At 39.0% G+C, this 14,556-nt stretch overlaps 1 protein-coding gene across 1 annotated transcript in view; it reads left to right on the top strand.

Moving 5' to 3' along the window:
- Positions 1 to 14,556, top strand: part of NDUFAF2 (NADH dehydrogenase (ubiquinone) complex I, assembly factor 2) — a 65,881-nt gene that overhangs the window by 46,355 nt on the left and 4,970 nt on the right. The window contains exon 3 of the mRNA XM_010580545.1: positions 1,167 to 1,207. Within this exon, the coding sequence (XP_010578847.1) occupies positions 1,167 to 1,207 (41 nt within the window). The remainder of the gene's footprint in view (positions 1 to 1,166; positions 1,208 to 14,556) is intronic.

Here is a 14,556-nt window from a genome sequence, read left to right as displayed (position 1 = left end):
CCAAACAAACATACAAGAGAACGTTTTGCCATGTCTCAGCACTTGGAACTGGCTTTCCTTATGTTTGTCCTTCTGTTCATTACTGGCCACTTGCATTCTGCTACTCATTCATTTGAAAAATATGAGCAGAAAAGACAAATGTCTACAAAATACACAACCCAATATCTACCAGTTGTGTGGGTTGAAAAGGCATGAAAAGAATGCTACGGTAGTGATGCTTCTAAAGAGTGATGGATATTGCCCTGTCCACGGTCAGGTAATTTGTTTGTCTAAATAATGCCTGTAATAGTAGGAGCTTTCTCTAATAATTCACCGACTGAGTGAAGCAAGACCTGACAGAGTGCTGCTTCTCTGTCTGCAGCGGGGTCCCTTTGGATTGCTACCTCCAGTCAGTCCACGTTTGCAGTGGGAGTGGGCATAAGTCTATTGATTTTGGTTCATCACGGAAAACCTGAGCCACAGGACAAGTGTCATTGCCACTGCTTTCGTTCCTCGGCCATCTTTGCCCGCACGAATTGACTGAGATGGAGGGAGCCTTCCCTGAGTTACGGCACCCACCCCGGCCCGGTGCAGTGGGTAGTCCCACAAAGCCGAAGGACGTGGGGCAGTCAGGGCTCTGCAGCCCCTCAGTCAGGTTTGGGGCGGTACCCTGCATCCCTGTAAAGGAATTCTAGCTGGCATTAACATAAATAGGTTTTCAGCTTTAACAACACCTGAGGCATATACATGAATCCTTTTTCTCCAGAGTGGTCTAAGGCTTTTCATACTTTCCAGCAGTCATCTTGTCATTTTCTCAGGGTGAAGCTCAGCTCTGTATAGCAAGCTCAACAACAGCCCTGAGCCATAAGCCCTGCTTTTTAAGCCCTGTTTTGGCAGTCAGGGTGGTATGTAAACTGTGCCCAAGCTCTCCTCACAGAGGTGATTTTTTTTTTCCTCCCTTTCTTCCCCTCCCCTTCCTTCCGTGAAGACTGAGAATATTGGCATGGGAAATAACATCTTAGGTCTTCGTATTTTGGGAAATGATAATGGCTGACCCAGTTTTGGCAAATTCTATTATAATTTTTTATAAAAACATTTGCTTTCTGTTACAAATTCATCATAATTGTTAGTTTTAATACTGTCTGTGATCTTTGAAATAATCCATTTGATTTTTATTTCTTTTGCAGCATGGATAAGAAAAAAAAGAAATGATCCACCCACCATTGAGGTGAGAGAGAGGAAGTGTCTTTGAATTTTCAATTGTTGTAATTAAGCTACAATAATTAATTTATAGTGGACTTATCTGTCCAGTAATTTTTCACTTCTGGGGGTGAATTTAGTATGTTGCTCACCTAATTGATGAAATTACACACAGACTAGATATCTAACACTTAGGAAAAGAAAAACAAATGGAAATAGAAACTCCAGTGTTCTTTAGTTGTTACTTTATCTACATGAATTCTTTAAGATGATCATGGCCATTCAGGAGTTCCTTTAATTAAACAAATTCTGAAATTACTGCTATGAGTTTTTAAAATAGGTCCTCTATGTATTAATGCGAAGTTTTTTTCATGGTAGTTGACATTAAAATGCAGGTTTCAAATCCAGTTGCCAGTGGATTCATCAGTACAGGAGAACAAATTGCACTAACATTTTACAGTGCTAATGAGATGGGGGAGTTGCAGCCATGACTTTTTCTGTAAGTGGTTTCTAATGGAATGAAACAGGGAAATATGCCACAGTCTTTCATGCTGATGAGTTTGTAAAGAGTGGAACGAGTTTGACTCTTGATCTGTGTATACAGACCACGCTCATACACTGTTTGGCCTGGATTTGTATTACAAGTTGCCAAGCACCAGCTAGGAATGAGTGAGTAGATGAGGCATGGTTTACTACAGAAGATGCAAACTGACAGCACCCACAGGAGCAGATACTTGACTTGCATCAAATAAATGTCAAATTTAGTGAAGCCATGTTGACATGCTCTAGCCAAAGATTTGGTCATTGAGATCTTCTGGAATATACTGGCTTGTGAAAAGTTGTCCTGCCTGTGTGTTAAGATGACTTGGGGAAGCTTGTCAGCTGATGCTTTCAAGCCATAACTCATTGAAATGAGCTCCCATGCACCTTACAGCTTTTCAACTAATTCTCTCTGCCTCTGTTTCGCACTTGCCACTGAGGTTGTAGACATAATAAGTGGTATAATACACCCATAAATAGAAGAAGTTTAAGTTAAATTTATCCTCAGAGCTTTTTAGGACTTAAAGCAAATTAACACACTTTTCTTTGCATTAACATTTGGCTAAGTGATTTTTTTAATTTTTTTAAAATTTTTACTTGTGCAGAAGTGATACTACAGCAGTTGTTCTGTCTAAGCATGGACTGATCTCCTTTTAAGTAGCTCTGACTAATACTAACTGTATGCATACAACTTTTACTGTTGAAATTACCACCTCGTGATACTTGAAGATGGGGGGTGTTGCATGTCTTTTGTCCAATTATTTCCATAAGCTGTACTGCCATGATAACTGTGCTAAGGTAAGCCTGCTCCAGAGAACATGGGCAGCTTTGGGTTTGGAATTGGTGCAATAAAGCTCATCCTGGCACTGGAGGTGTTGGTTCTGTTTCAAAATAGGAAGCAAGGAGTCACCACAGGTGAGACAACTGTGGATCAATAGTGTTCTAAATATTTTACCTTCCAGAAAAAGCGATTTATGGAGAAAGAAAGATTATTGGGAGTAATGGTGCATTCTGAGTTACAGGACTGCTTATACCTTCAGTTTCATGAGGTAATAGATCTGAAAAATAATTTAGCAGCTAGGTACTTTGCCTGCAGGGCTGTCCATTAACCTTATCAGAGCAGAAGTGATATACCAGGAATTTGAAAAGTAGTTATCATTTCTTTCAAGTAATCTCTAAACTGTTTTTTTCCTGTATAAGAAAAGGTAGTTCAAATGTATGTGTGTTAAAAATTCTTGCTAATATTTTGAAAATAATGCTGCATTCACATTTTAAATGATAGTGCAGCTTTTTTTTTTTTTTCTCCTGTATTAGTGTAGGGTGATATGTGTGATCTACTTTTCTCCTGATTTGAGACTGTTACACCACAAACCCTTATACCGCAATATCATTATAAACATAATTTTACTAGTGAAGTACATACAGAATACTGTTTTGTCCCTATTTGTAGGACTGATTGGCTTTAGTGTTTTAGCTACATAAACTTTACTGGCTGCTTTTCTGTATTGTATTCCCTTTTTGACAGTAATGCTGATATGGTAAACTGCTGTTTGACAGCTATGGAACAAGGGAATATTCGTGACCATATTTCATATTGAAACCCTGTACAACAAATCTCCTTGTTCTTTCACATATTTCTCATGAGACTAGACTACTTCTGAAAAAGGATGCAAAGCCCACAATTTTGCATTTTTGCTTTAATGACATTTTACTGTAAACATCATATTGTAACATCACAAAACAGCATTACAGGTCCTAGAGCATAAGTTTCTGGAGTTGTGCCTAGGTTCCTACCTTTGTGGTCTGTAATACCACTTTTTTTTGGATGGTTTTCATTTTTTTCCTGTCCTTTGCCTATCATCTTTTTTTTTTAATTTTTTTTCTTCCTAATATCAAATGTCATATGTTAAACTTTATTAAAATTTCTGTTCCCCTTCTCTGCTCTATTTGTCTACCATCTCCCTTTAATATTTTATGTTTGGTTTCTTTATATTTGTCAAACTTGTCTTTTATTCATCTCTCAGGTATGGATGATAGAGGTTGCCAAACTGCTCAGGCTATCAGGTCTTATGATGAGCTCTGTGACCAAACTTTAATGGAAAATATTGCAGAGATATGGCTTCACAAATCAGCTGGATCTTACTGATAGCACTGATAACCACATTTTGGGAACCAATGGTTTGGTGAATACTGTAGGCCAACAAAATGTCATTCATAATCATCATGATATGTCAGTCACTTAAGTGAGAATGAATGTGCATTGTCCTTCCTTACATTGGTCAAGGTAGCTGGATCGTGACACCAGCTAAGTCTGTTGACCATGTGCTTAAGACTTGATAACATTTTGGATTCAGGCCATTCTTTCCTCCACAAACACCTAACTGATCTTTTTTTGTTTCCATTAAAAAGCTTTCATTTTGTCACAGAATAAATTGCTTTACATCTCTTTTTCTTTAGATTTGATTTTTTTTTTAATGGAAGAATACTCCAGTGACTTCACAAGGCAACTTGTTCAGCGTTAAGTGTTTCACATACCTAATGGTTTCTTTCCTCCCTGCACCCCCACCACTTTTTCCCCATTTTTGGAGGGAGTCACTTAGAATTCTGTGTACTGGGCTAGTCGTAACCCAAGAATGCTGCTCATCTCCTTGGTCATTTCTAATCTGACCAGTAACATAAGGCATGTTAGTGGTTGGAAGCCCTGGGTTTTAAAAGCCAGCTTCTGGGATACTGTGAACAGTTGGTTGCCTTTTGATTTATTACAGCTTGAAATATGCCAAGTCTCAACTTATTTATGATGAGGGTGATAACTTCACAAATGAATGCAGATCAAGTTGTTTCTTATCTTGTGCTTAAACATATTCTGTTCCTATGGTAATTAGGGGCTCCATCTTCATAGAGAATTTTGGATCACATCTTCACCCATTGTAAGCATGTATGTGTGTATACACATGCATACAAACATACTGCTTTATAACAGGTGAGAACCTGAGCTTGTATATGTGTATTTTTGCATTATTATAGCATTCTATCATCTGTCCCTTTATATATATTGTATATGGTCATATATGGTAGGCTGAGGAAAATTTGTCATTACCTTTATTCCTGTGCAGCTGTAAATTATATTTTAACCAGTTTAACAAGTGATAATTATTAAAGTAGACTATTATATTTCTTTATTATGTATATAGGAAACTAGATGTATATACCATGTTTTTGGGCAAATAGGAAATGTGTCCTCGTCTAGAGATCTTACAGTTTTAAATGAATGTTTTAAAGGCTACAGATATTAAAATATTTTTAATCAAATGCTGTTTTGTGGGAGCAGATTTAATAGCCTATCACTTTATGTGCAAATTAGCTTACCTGCTAAGCATTAATGTTGTCAGAATTTATTAACAAAAGTTATCTTGGGATATAGCAGTTGTATTACAGGAGTGATGTTTCATCCATGCAGATTATTTCTTTAGGAGACTATTCCCTTCCATTCTTTAAGCCATAGTCCACTTTCAGTATGGTTCATCAACTAGATTGTAAGGTAAATGTAAATGTGGTGTCTTGCATACACTCCTACCTCCCCGTTTTCCTCCTGGCTACAGATTTCACTCCTAATTTGAAGCATGGCATCTTTATGTTTTGGATTTTTCGCATCTTGGTTGCAGAGGAAAGAAAAAATGCTCTTGGGAGGCAGGGGGAAAATCCTTCTCTTCAGGACTCCATTTTTTGGGCTTGTGTTGCTATTCCATCACCAAAGCGGAACTCCCCAAATTTAAAAGATATTAAACGATGTAACACCTGTAGGACCACTGGGTATGTCTCGCTCTTTTTATGCACCTTCAAGAATTTCAATCAAAGTTCTGCTGATAAGAACTTCTTGAGACTTCTCAGGACTTTGTTGATAGGCAACTTTGCATGGCATGCACAAGCTTTGCTGTGTTTTACATCTCCTGTTTTCATTCTGGGTCACACTCCCTGTAAAAAAAAAAAAAAAAGCCTTTTTTAAAACTTGAGATAGCATTATGTAAACGTATTAAAAATACTAATGAAAGAAATCATTATTTTCTGTTGGTGCAGCTCCTAATTGAGATAGTGGCTGGATGCATAAGATACTTGCAAGCTTTGGTTATGGTGCCTGTTTCAATACAGTATCTGCCTTTCTGTCTGTCTCTCATCTTTATACGATCAGTGCATATGTAACACACAGCCAGGTTTTCCCCCACATAGATAGTGGGAGTCATATAAAAATTGGTTTAGATATCTTGCATCTGGGACACATTGAGTCTTCAGCTTCTAAACCAGGAAGGAACCAAGAGGCATATTTTTAAGGATGTAGCAAACCTTAAAAATATCAGGCATATAGTGAGTTTTTAAGCCTTTCTGTGTTTAACTTCTATTTGATTTCTTTAGCACTTCTGATTTCAGAGGGCATCAGATATGTAGGGGCTTTTAAAGAATCCTACTGTCTGTAACATGAGGTACCTGAATGTATTTAGAAATCTAACACTTATTTTTTCCCGTAACAGACCCTGTAGCTATGCACTGACAATGTCCTGAGGTTCAAGAGTATCCAAGTAACCTGGCATTGTTTATGGCCTTGTCTGTAGAATGGTGGTAGAAATAAAGTTACAGACTATTTTGTGGTGTCAGAAAATGCATGAGGAAAAACCAGAGTAGGTTCTCATGGCAATGCCTAGAGAAACTGGTATGGAGAGGAATGTGGTTTATCTCCGAACCTGCCAATGTGATATCCTGCAATTGCGAGATGTGCACTTACAGTAATGTTACTCTGTGAACACAGATCTTTGTACTACAAGTCACTTCACTGTTAAACTAGTTGCTGCTTCCTCTGTAGTGCACACAGGGCTGCATAGCTACAAGTATTCTCAGTCTGAATTGAAATCTTACTGTTGATTTGTATGTATGTGTATGTACATTAATATTTCATGAGAAGTAAAGTAGAATTGCATGTTCCTTTAATTAGTGTCAAGAGCCTGAAAATAGTTTGAAGTAGAAAACTGCAGTAAAGGACTGCTTTTCTCATGCATTATGTACTTGTTACACAGTAATAAAACTTGGTGGCTTCTGAATTGCACAGTTGGATAGAAGGTGAAATGTTAAAAAAAAAGAAACTTTTTGTGACAGCTCCTGTCTTATTTCAAAATATTTCTAGCATTTCCATAATAATCTGTTTTGACAACCTCATTGTCAAGGGAGGAAGATTGTACTTCAATGAGTTGAAATAAGCATAAGGTTTCAATGATTGTTTCTCCCCCACCCCGCCCCAAATAATTACATTAAAATTACATTCTGTTTGGTTGCCACAATGCATATCCACTTTTCCCATTTATTTGATCATAAGTGTTATTTCTTTGAGAGATGGTATGATCAAAACTGGCTTCAGTCAGGAAGATTAGTTTACACAGAATTTACATTCCTTTAACCAGAATGGGATGCGCTTTAGAAAAATTCTTTGTTTGACACTGGTGGGATTGCACCTTATAATTTTGCTTCCATCTTTTTTCAGATGCTTCAGCTGAGAAGTTTTAAAATGAGAACTCTGACATATAGATTGTACATTCTTACATAGAGAATAGGGCTTAGCAAATGAGTATTTTACTCCTGAAGCCACAAAAAGCTGCAGGATATGATTTACATTTCTGGGAAGTACTATTTTAAAAGCACAAAAATAAACAACTCTCTGAGCAACATATTTTCCACCATTGTTGTCCAGGATCACAACCAGGATTGAAAACTTGAGACATATTCAAATGACTTGACTTGCACTAAATAGCATTTTGCATAGTAAAGTGTGCATGATTCCAGAGAGGATTATTACTCAGTGTGAAAGGGCAGTAAAATTTGGCAATATAAAGAGCTGAAGTACAAAGGTCTAAATAGAAGGGGGTGGTCAAGGAAGTGATCCAAAAAAACCCCCAAACCAACCTATCATCTTTTAGAGTTTTCCCCTCTTATTCAGTTTAACTTTCTCCTCAGGTTTGAAACATACGTGCTTGTCAGTCTCCACAGGAGAGTATCGAGGCACCAGTTTGTCCCATTACTTCCAGTTCACCTATGCTGCAGATCCCAAGGCTGTCGGGGAGAAAGCCACTGCTGCTTTGCTACTCCTGCCGATGTGGGAGGGAGTGCATGGAGCTTTGGCTCTGTCTCCTAATTCACTGTCACCACAGCTGAACGGGGGTGGAGGGAGAAGTAACGTGTACCAGGAAAAGGGCTGGTACAGATTACATCATATGTAGAGTAAGGGGAAAGCAAGGACTGTACTGGAACTGAGTGACAGCTACAGTTCCTTGTTTGCTCTGTGGGCATCAAGGCTCTGCATTGCCCTTTATTCAGGGCAGAGTGCAGTGGTGCCAGGCTAGTTTGTGATTTTTGTTGCTTCTACACAGTTTCATCTGTGATCTTGAACGTATATGTACTTCTGTACAAAAATCTTTGCACTATTATAAAAATAATTCAGGCACAAACCTGTACTGACTCCATGTGTTGCTGATGTGCCTTATATTCCAGTGCCTGTGCCTTTCTGCTTCCTTTTGCCTCTCGTTACATGTTCTTGCCAAAAACATGTGTGCTACCCTGTGGTGCCCTAGAGACTATGTCAGCTCCTGCCAGAGATTCTGTAGCTCAGAAGTAGCTATATAGTATTTTAGTAATAATTAGCATTGCTTCTCTGTAGATTTGATTTAAACAAAAATTGCTGTGAGTTGGAATTAGTATTTAACTGATTTAGCTTGGTAGTAAATGTGGTATTAGCACTGCATTTAAAACTACATGTTGGGCTGTCATCAAAGCATATATTTGTACATATATTTGTAATCAATATGTTGGTTTAACACTTACACATTAACTGTGGAGTGCTTTAAGCTTTAATTGCAATTTTTGTGCTGTTACTGATTGATTCCAAAGAATTAGTGCACCTCTCATTAGAGGATTAGGAACCCAAAATGCACAAACAGCCTTCATCTAGAGTGAACTGTAACAGATGATCCTAAGGAGTTACCTTTGCCCTACAATAGAATGGGAGTCCGAGTTTCCTGTTTCTAGAACCTGTGATACCATTAGACGTCCATTTCTGTATCTGCTTATGTTTAAGGGGTTGCTGCAAGTTGCAAGCAAAAGTAACTGTTCTAAAACAGGAGCTATGTTAGTTTAGTAATTTGTTTGGATAATTCATCTGATTTATGTTCAAAGGTCAAAAAAGCTGTTCTACAAAGCCTAGACAATGAGAGATGCCATAAATTGTGATGTATCCAACCAAGATCATTCAGATCAGTTTACTTTTGAATTATGCAGGGTACATCCTTCTAAAAAATCACATTGAGTGCACAGAACACAGTCCATATTTTAAAATTGCAGCTGATCAGAGATTTGCTTGAAAACTATCCTGAATAAAAAATATCTTACATTTATTTGACTAATGTTGATTGTCGATTGACCAAAGATATTTAGCACATACGTTCTTTACAGAATTAGCAGTCAATTGGCTCAGTGTTTGATTTAAATAAGTATTCTAGAAAACCCAGATATGCCTTTCTAATTCAAACTGCTCCTCTGTTTTTGCCATGCACTGACACAGCCTTACATTTACCACGTTGTTTCTTATTCCCAACCTGGCACTGCTGATCTCCTGCTCAGTTGCTGAGTTAACAAGACCTGCCCTGAATCAGAACATTCAGTGCTTCCCAGTGATGAGGTCCTCTCTCTGCCTCCTACTCTTGAAATATGATGTAATATCTGATTATTTTGTCTTGCCTATTTAACTTGTTGAACTGGAAAATGGAGTTTACTTAACCAATTTGGCAATATTATAAAAACAGGTGAATTGGCTTAACTTCTAGCATTTTGCTGGACTTTTAGTTAATTTGTCAGTGAAGAAAAAATTCTAACATTAAATTGTCTTATAACAATCAACTCTTTTAATACTGTTCCAAACCAGATTTTTTTTTCCTTTCCGTTTGTCATTTTTTAATTTTTGCTAACTTGTATATATGAATTTTTAACAGGCAGAGTTCAAGTTCATTCATGATTATAAAATATTAAAACTAGACACCAAAATGCAAGTATTCTATGAATATGTAGTGTCTGTACAATTCAAAGAAAAAACATTAATCTGTCCAGATGTTTCTTAGTTCTGGCATCAAATAATAGTTAGCTAACCCTATTCAAATCAAGAGAAATCATGAGTATTTCAACATACATAATTAAGGTAAATTAGGAAGTTGGAATAGTTTCTAAGACAACATAAAGAAGCTATTTATTTTTAATTTAATAAAAATGCAAACCCATCTGAAATGAAATGTGACATCTTGCTCAAAATTAATAATACATAAACCCCTTGTATTTATAGATTTGGGTATAGGGTCTTCAGAAAAATCATCTGGAAAGAACAAAACCAAAACAAGTACCAGCCTTTTAAAGTCACCTTTAAATAATCCCTCTTGGACGTTGCTACATTCGTACTGTATGTCTAGCCACCTGCATCCTTAGAGCTACTTGTGAACAAGTTTGGGTTGCCTTTTGCCTTCAGGAGATAGAAAATGCTCCATGAGAGGCAAGTGGTGTTACAACCGATGGCTGGCTTGAGGACCAAGAGGGAAACAGTAAGGAAGTAAGAGGAACGGGAGGAGGAGTTCCTCAGATTGTGGGGTTCAGGAGGTGCTGCAGGATAGAAAGGGTTCAGTACAGATATGTGCCTGTGAAGAAGACTAACAAGCAGTGTTCAGTAAAGGCTAGTCACTACTGAGCAAGACCCTAGGTGAAGGAATAAGCAAGTCTAGAGAAAGCTCTTTTGTATTTATGACATTTTCCTACCAGGAGGAACTGATTTTATTTATTCTGTAAGGCTACTAGTTTATTCAGAAAAGGGAGAGCAGTGACTATGTGAGGTCTTTTAAGTGTGAAAGAACACTCCATTCCCAGTCTTCAGCCTACAAAGCAGGTCTTCCAGTACAGCCTCATAGGCACTGAAAATCCTTTGACTAGAGACAAACTTCTAGATTTTTCTCCTTCTGTGGAGTAGAGGTGAATACAGTTTCCAAGCAGCAGAGGATGCTTGGTTATACATCTTAGCTGCCAGACTTAAGTAAGAGCTTTAAACAAAAATATCGTTTGCAAGAAAAGTGGAAATTTCATGCCAGTGGCATGAAATACAGCCAGATACCTTTTGCAGCAACATACTTGGAAGACAGCAACATGTCTTGGGCTGCTTTGCCCCTATGAGCAGGCCATCTTTCATTCTTTGTTCATGCATCTGCTGCGACTCCTAAGATGTCAGAATATGCAGAAATGCATGTTTTCTGGCTGAAGAAGCAGCTGCCTCAAACTCCACATAGTGCCATTTTGGCATTTCCATAATAATATTGTTAGGTTCTTCAAGAAAACCTTACAGATCACTTTCTTAAACCCTGCTTTTCAAAGGAGGGAAGGCAAGCAGCTCCAATCATTAGGAGTATTAAAAACCTCATAGAGCTTACAATAATCACTAAGGCTGGACAAGTAGTTACTTGCAGTGAGTAAAATTTCTTCTTTTACATTCCACCTAAAAGTACACTGTAGAACATGTAGTTGGACCTAGTTCTTGCCACATTGTGTGTATCTTGTTCCAAATGCTGGGAGCTGATGCATTTCAAGGTGAACATCTACCTGTAAGGTTTTCAACTGGTATAAAACATGGCTGGATGGCTTCAGGCATTTTTCTTTTTTTTTAGTTTCACAGCATAATCCAAATGGTGAGATTTCTCTTGTAATAAAAATGATGAACGGCATTTCTGATACTCTTTAGATGCCCTGTGCCTCCTGAGAACTGCAGGTTCAAAGGCTTATATCATTTATCTGTATAAAGAAAGTGTTGGAAAAACAAGCTAACCCTCAGAAAACTGCAGTTACCTGGTGGATCCTGTGTTCTCTGTGTTGGATATTTCCTGTGTTATATTTCCCCTAAAGGTCAGAGCACATTACATACTCATGTTCTCACATTTCAGCAGAAAACTTAAATGGTATGTTTTGGGGGGCATATAAAATATTCCAATTCATCTTGGAGGAGGAGAGAAGATAAATGTTCTGAACCTGCCAACGTAATAATAAAAAAAAAAAGAAAAAAGTTGTTTAGCTCCCAGTCACTGTTTACAGTACATTGAACAGTAAAAGATTGGGTAGCAATGGAGCCTCAAAGTGAAAATGTAGCTGAGTGCAGTTGAGTTGGAAGAGCCTGTAGTGCCACACAGATTTGCAGACTACTTGTCATGGGCAGAAGAGCCCAGCAGATGTCGGCTTCTCTACCACTGTTCAGCAGGTGATAGGAAGCCCTGTAGGAACAGAAGGATGTCTGGGGAGGAACCTTTCTAACACTGACTGTATTTAATTGCGGTAAGCTGTGCAGATAAACTGAAGCCAAATTTGGAAGATTAGTTATAAAGATCCTGCACATTTCTAGTGTGTTTTAAGGATAATTCCTTCTATAAATATGCATGCAATAGTTTCATTAAAATTTGCATTTTGAACCAAGTTGATTATCCTATTCAAATCCGGAACTACTTGGATCTTTTATTTAAATGCTTGTAATGGCAAGGAAACTTCAGTCTCATAACTGCTTCAAACTGCAGTGGCTGTGGTAGTTGAACCAACAGTACTTAGAAATACAATCACAATGTTTAAAAAAAAAAGTGTATGTTCTAGTGCAAACTGAGAATTAAATATTTGCTGGTGATAATATTAGAAGGAGGAGGGACTCGGTGCCTGTGAGAGAATTCCACAGAACAAACTTGCCAGTATCAAAGAACAAAATATTTATGCTAAGAAAACTCATCTATTTGACCCAATTTTTCTAATGTGACTATTGACACAAGACTCCTGATTCACATTTTCTTTAGTTTGAGTACAGGAATGCTGATTTCAGTGTACCTATTAGTGGCATGAATTTAATGCATAAAATGGATGCATGCAGATACTTTGAACTTGAAAAATTTTTGTCCTGGTGTAGATTGTACAGAAGATTCTAAGCAAGTCACTTCAGTATTTTTTTTCTGTGTTTGCTAATGAGGATCATTCCTCATGCTTTTTTCAAGATCAACATGGTTATTTTATTAGATCACAACTACACTTTGGCCAGTGAAAGCTGATTAAAAGGGCCTTACTTGAGTCTGAAAACCAGATGACAATTATACATCATTTAAAATGGACTTGAAGCATTTGGAATTTAGTTACAGATGCTATTACCTGACTAAGATTATGGAATCATAGAATGGTTTGGGTTGGAAGGGTCCTTAAAGATCATCTAGTTCCAACCCCCCCTGCCATGGGCAGGGACACCTTCCACTAGACCAGGTTGCTCAAAGCCCCATCCAACCTGGCCTTGGACACTTCCAGGGATGGGGCATCCACAGCCTCTCTGGGCAACCTGTTCCAGTGCCTCACCACCCTCACAGTGAAGAGCTTCTCCTTACATCTAGTTTAAATCTACCCTCTTTCAGTTTGAAACTGTTATCCTTTGTCCTATCACTACATGCCCTTGTAAAAAGTCCCTCTATGGCTTTCTTGTAGGCCCCCTTTAAGTACTGGAAGGCTGCAATAAGTTCTCCCCAGAGCCTTCTCTTCTCCAGGCTGAACAACCCCAACTATCTCAGCTTTTCCTCATAGGAGAGGTGTTCCAGCCCCTTGATCATCTTTGTGGCCCTCCTCTGGACTCACTCCAACAGGTCCATGTCCTTTTTGTGTTGGAGGCCCCCAGAGCTGGATGCAGTACTCCAGGTGGGGTCTCACCAGAGCAGAGTAGAAGGGCAGAAACACCTCTGTTGACCTGCTGGTCACACTTCTTTTGATGCAGCCCAGGATGCAGTTGGCTTTCTGGGCTGCAAATGCACATTGCTGGGTCATGTTGAGCTTCTTGTTAAGCAACATCGCCAAGTCCTTCTCACAGGGCTGCTTTCAGCCCACTCATCGCCCAGCCTGTATTTGTGCTTGGGATTGCCCTGGCCCATGTGCAGGACCTTGCACTTGGCCTTGTTGAACTTCATGAGGCTCACATGGGTCCACTTCTCAAGCCTGTCAGGGTCCCTCTGGATGGCATCCCTTCCCTCCAGCCTGTCAACCACACCACACAGCTTGGTGCGGTTGGCAGACTTGCTGAGGTGCACTCAATCCCACTGTCCATGTTGCCGACAAAGATGTTAAACAGCGCTGGTCCCAATACCGACCCCTGAAGAATGCCACTCGTCACTGCTTATGCTCGGACATCAAGCTGTTGACTGCAACTCTTTGAGTGTGACCACCCAGCCAATTCCTTATCTGCCCAGTGCTCTATCCGTCAAATCCATGTCTCTCCAATTTAGAGACAAGGCTGTCATGCGGGACAGTGTCAAATGCTTTGCACAACTCCAAAGTTGCTCTTCCCTTATCCACCAATGCTGTAACCTTGTCATAGAAGGCCACCAAATTTTTCAGGCATGATTTGCCCTTAGTGAAGCCATGTTGGCTCTCACCAATCACCTCCTTATTTTCCAAGTGCCCTAGCATAGCTTCTAGGAGGATCTGCTGTGTGATCTTGCTGGGCACAGAGGTTAAGGCTGACTGGCCTGCAGTTCCCCAGGTCTTCCTTTTTTCTCTTTTAAAAAGTGGGGGTTATGTTTCCCCATTTCCAGTCAGTGGGAACTTCACTGGACTGCCACAGCTTCTCAAATATGATGAATAGTGGCTTAGCCACTTTATCTGCCAGTTCCCTCAGGACCTGCAGATGCATCTCATCAAGTCCCATGGACTTGTGCACCTTCAGGTTCATTAGATAGTCTTGAACCTGATCTTCTTCTACAGTGGGTAGTTCTTCAT

Source organism: Haliaeetus leucocephalus, unplaced genomic scaffold (assembly GCF_000737465.1).
Source record: "Haliaeetus leucocephalus isolate CR32 unplaced genomic scaffold, Haliaeetus_leucocephalus-4.0 Scaffold722, whole genome shotgun sequence".
In the NCBI taxonomy this organism is placed as follows: domain Eukaryota; kingdom Metazoa; phylum Chordata; class Aves; order Accipitriformes; family Accipitridae; genus Haliaeetus; species Haliaeetus leucocephalus.
The sequence above is the reverse complement of the archived record's forward strand: the minus strand, read 5'-3'. Positions and strand labels throughout refer to the sequence as shown.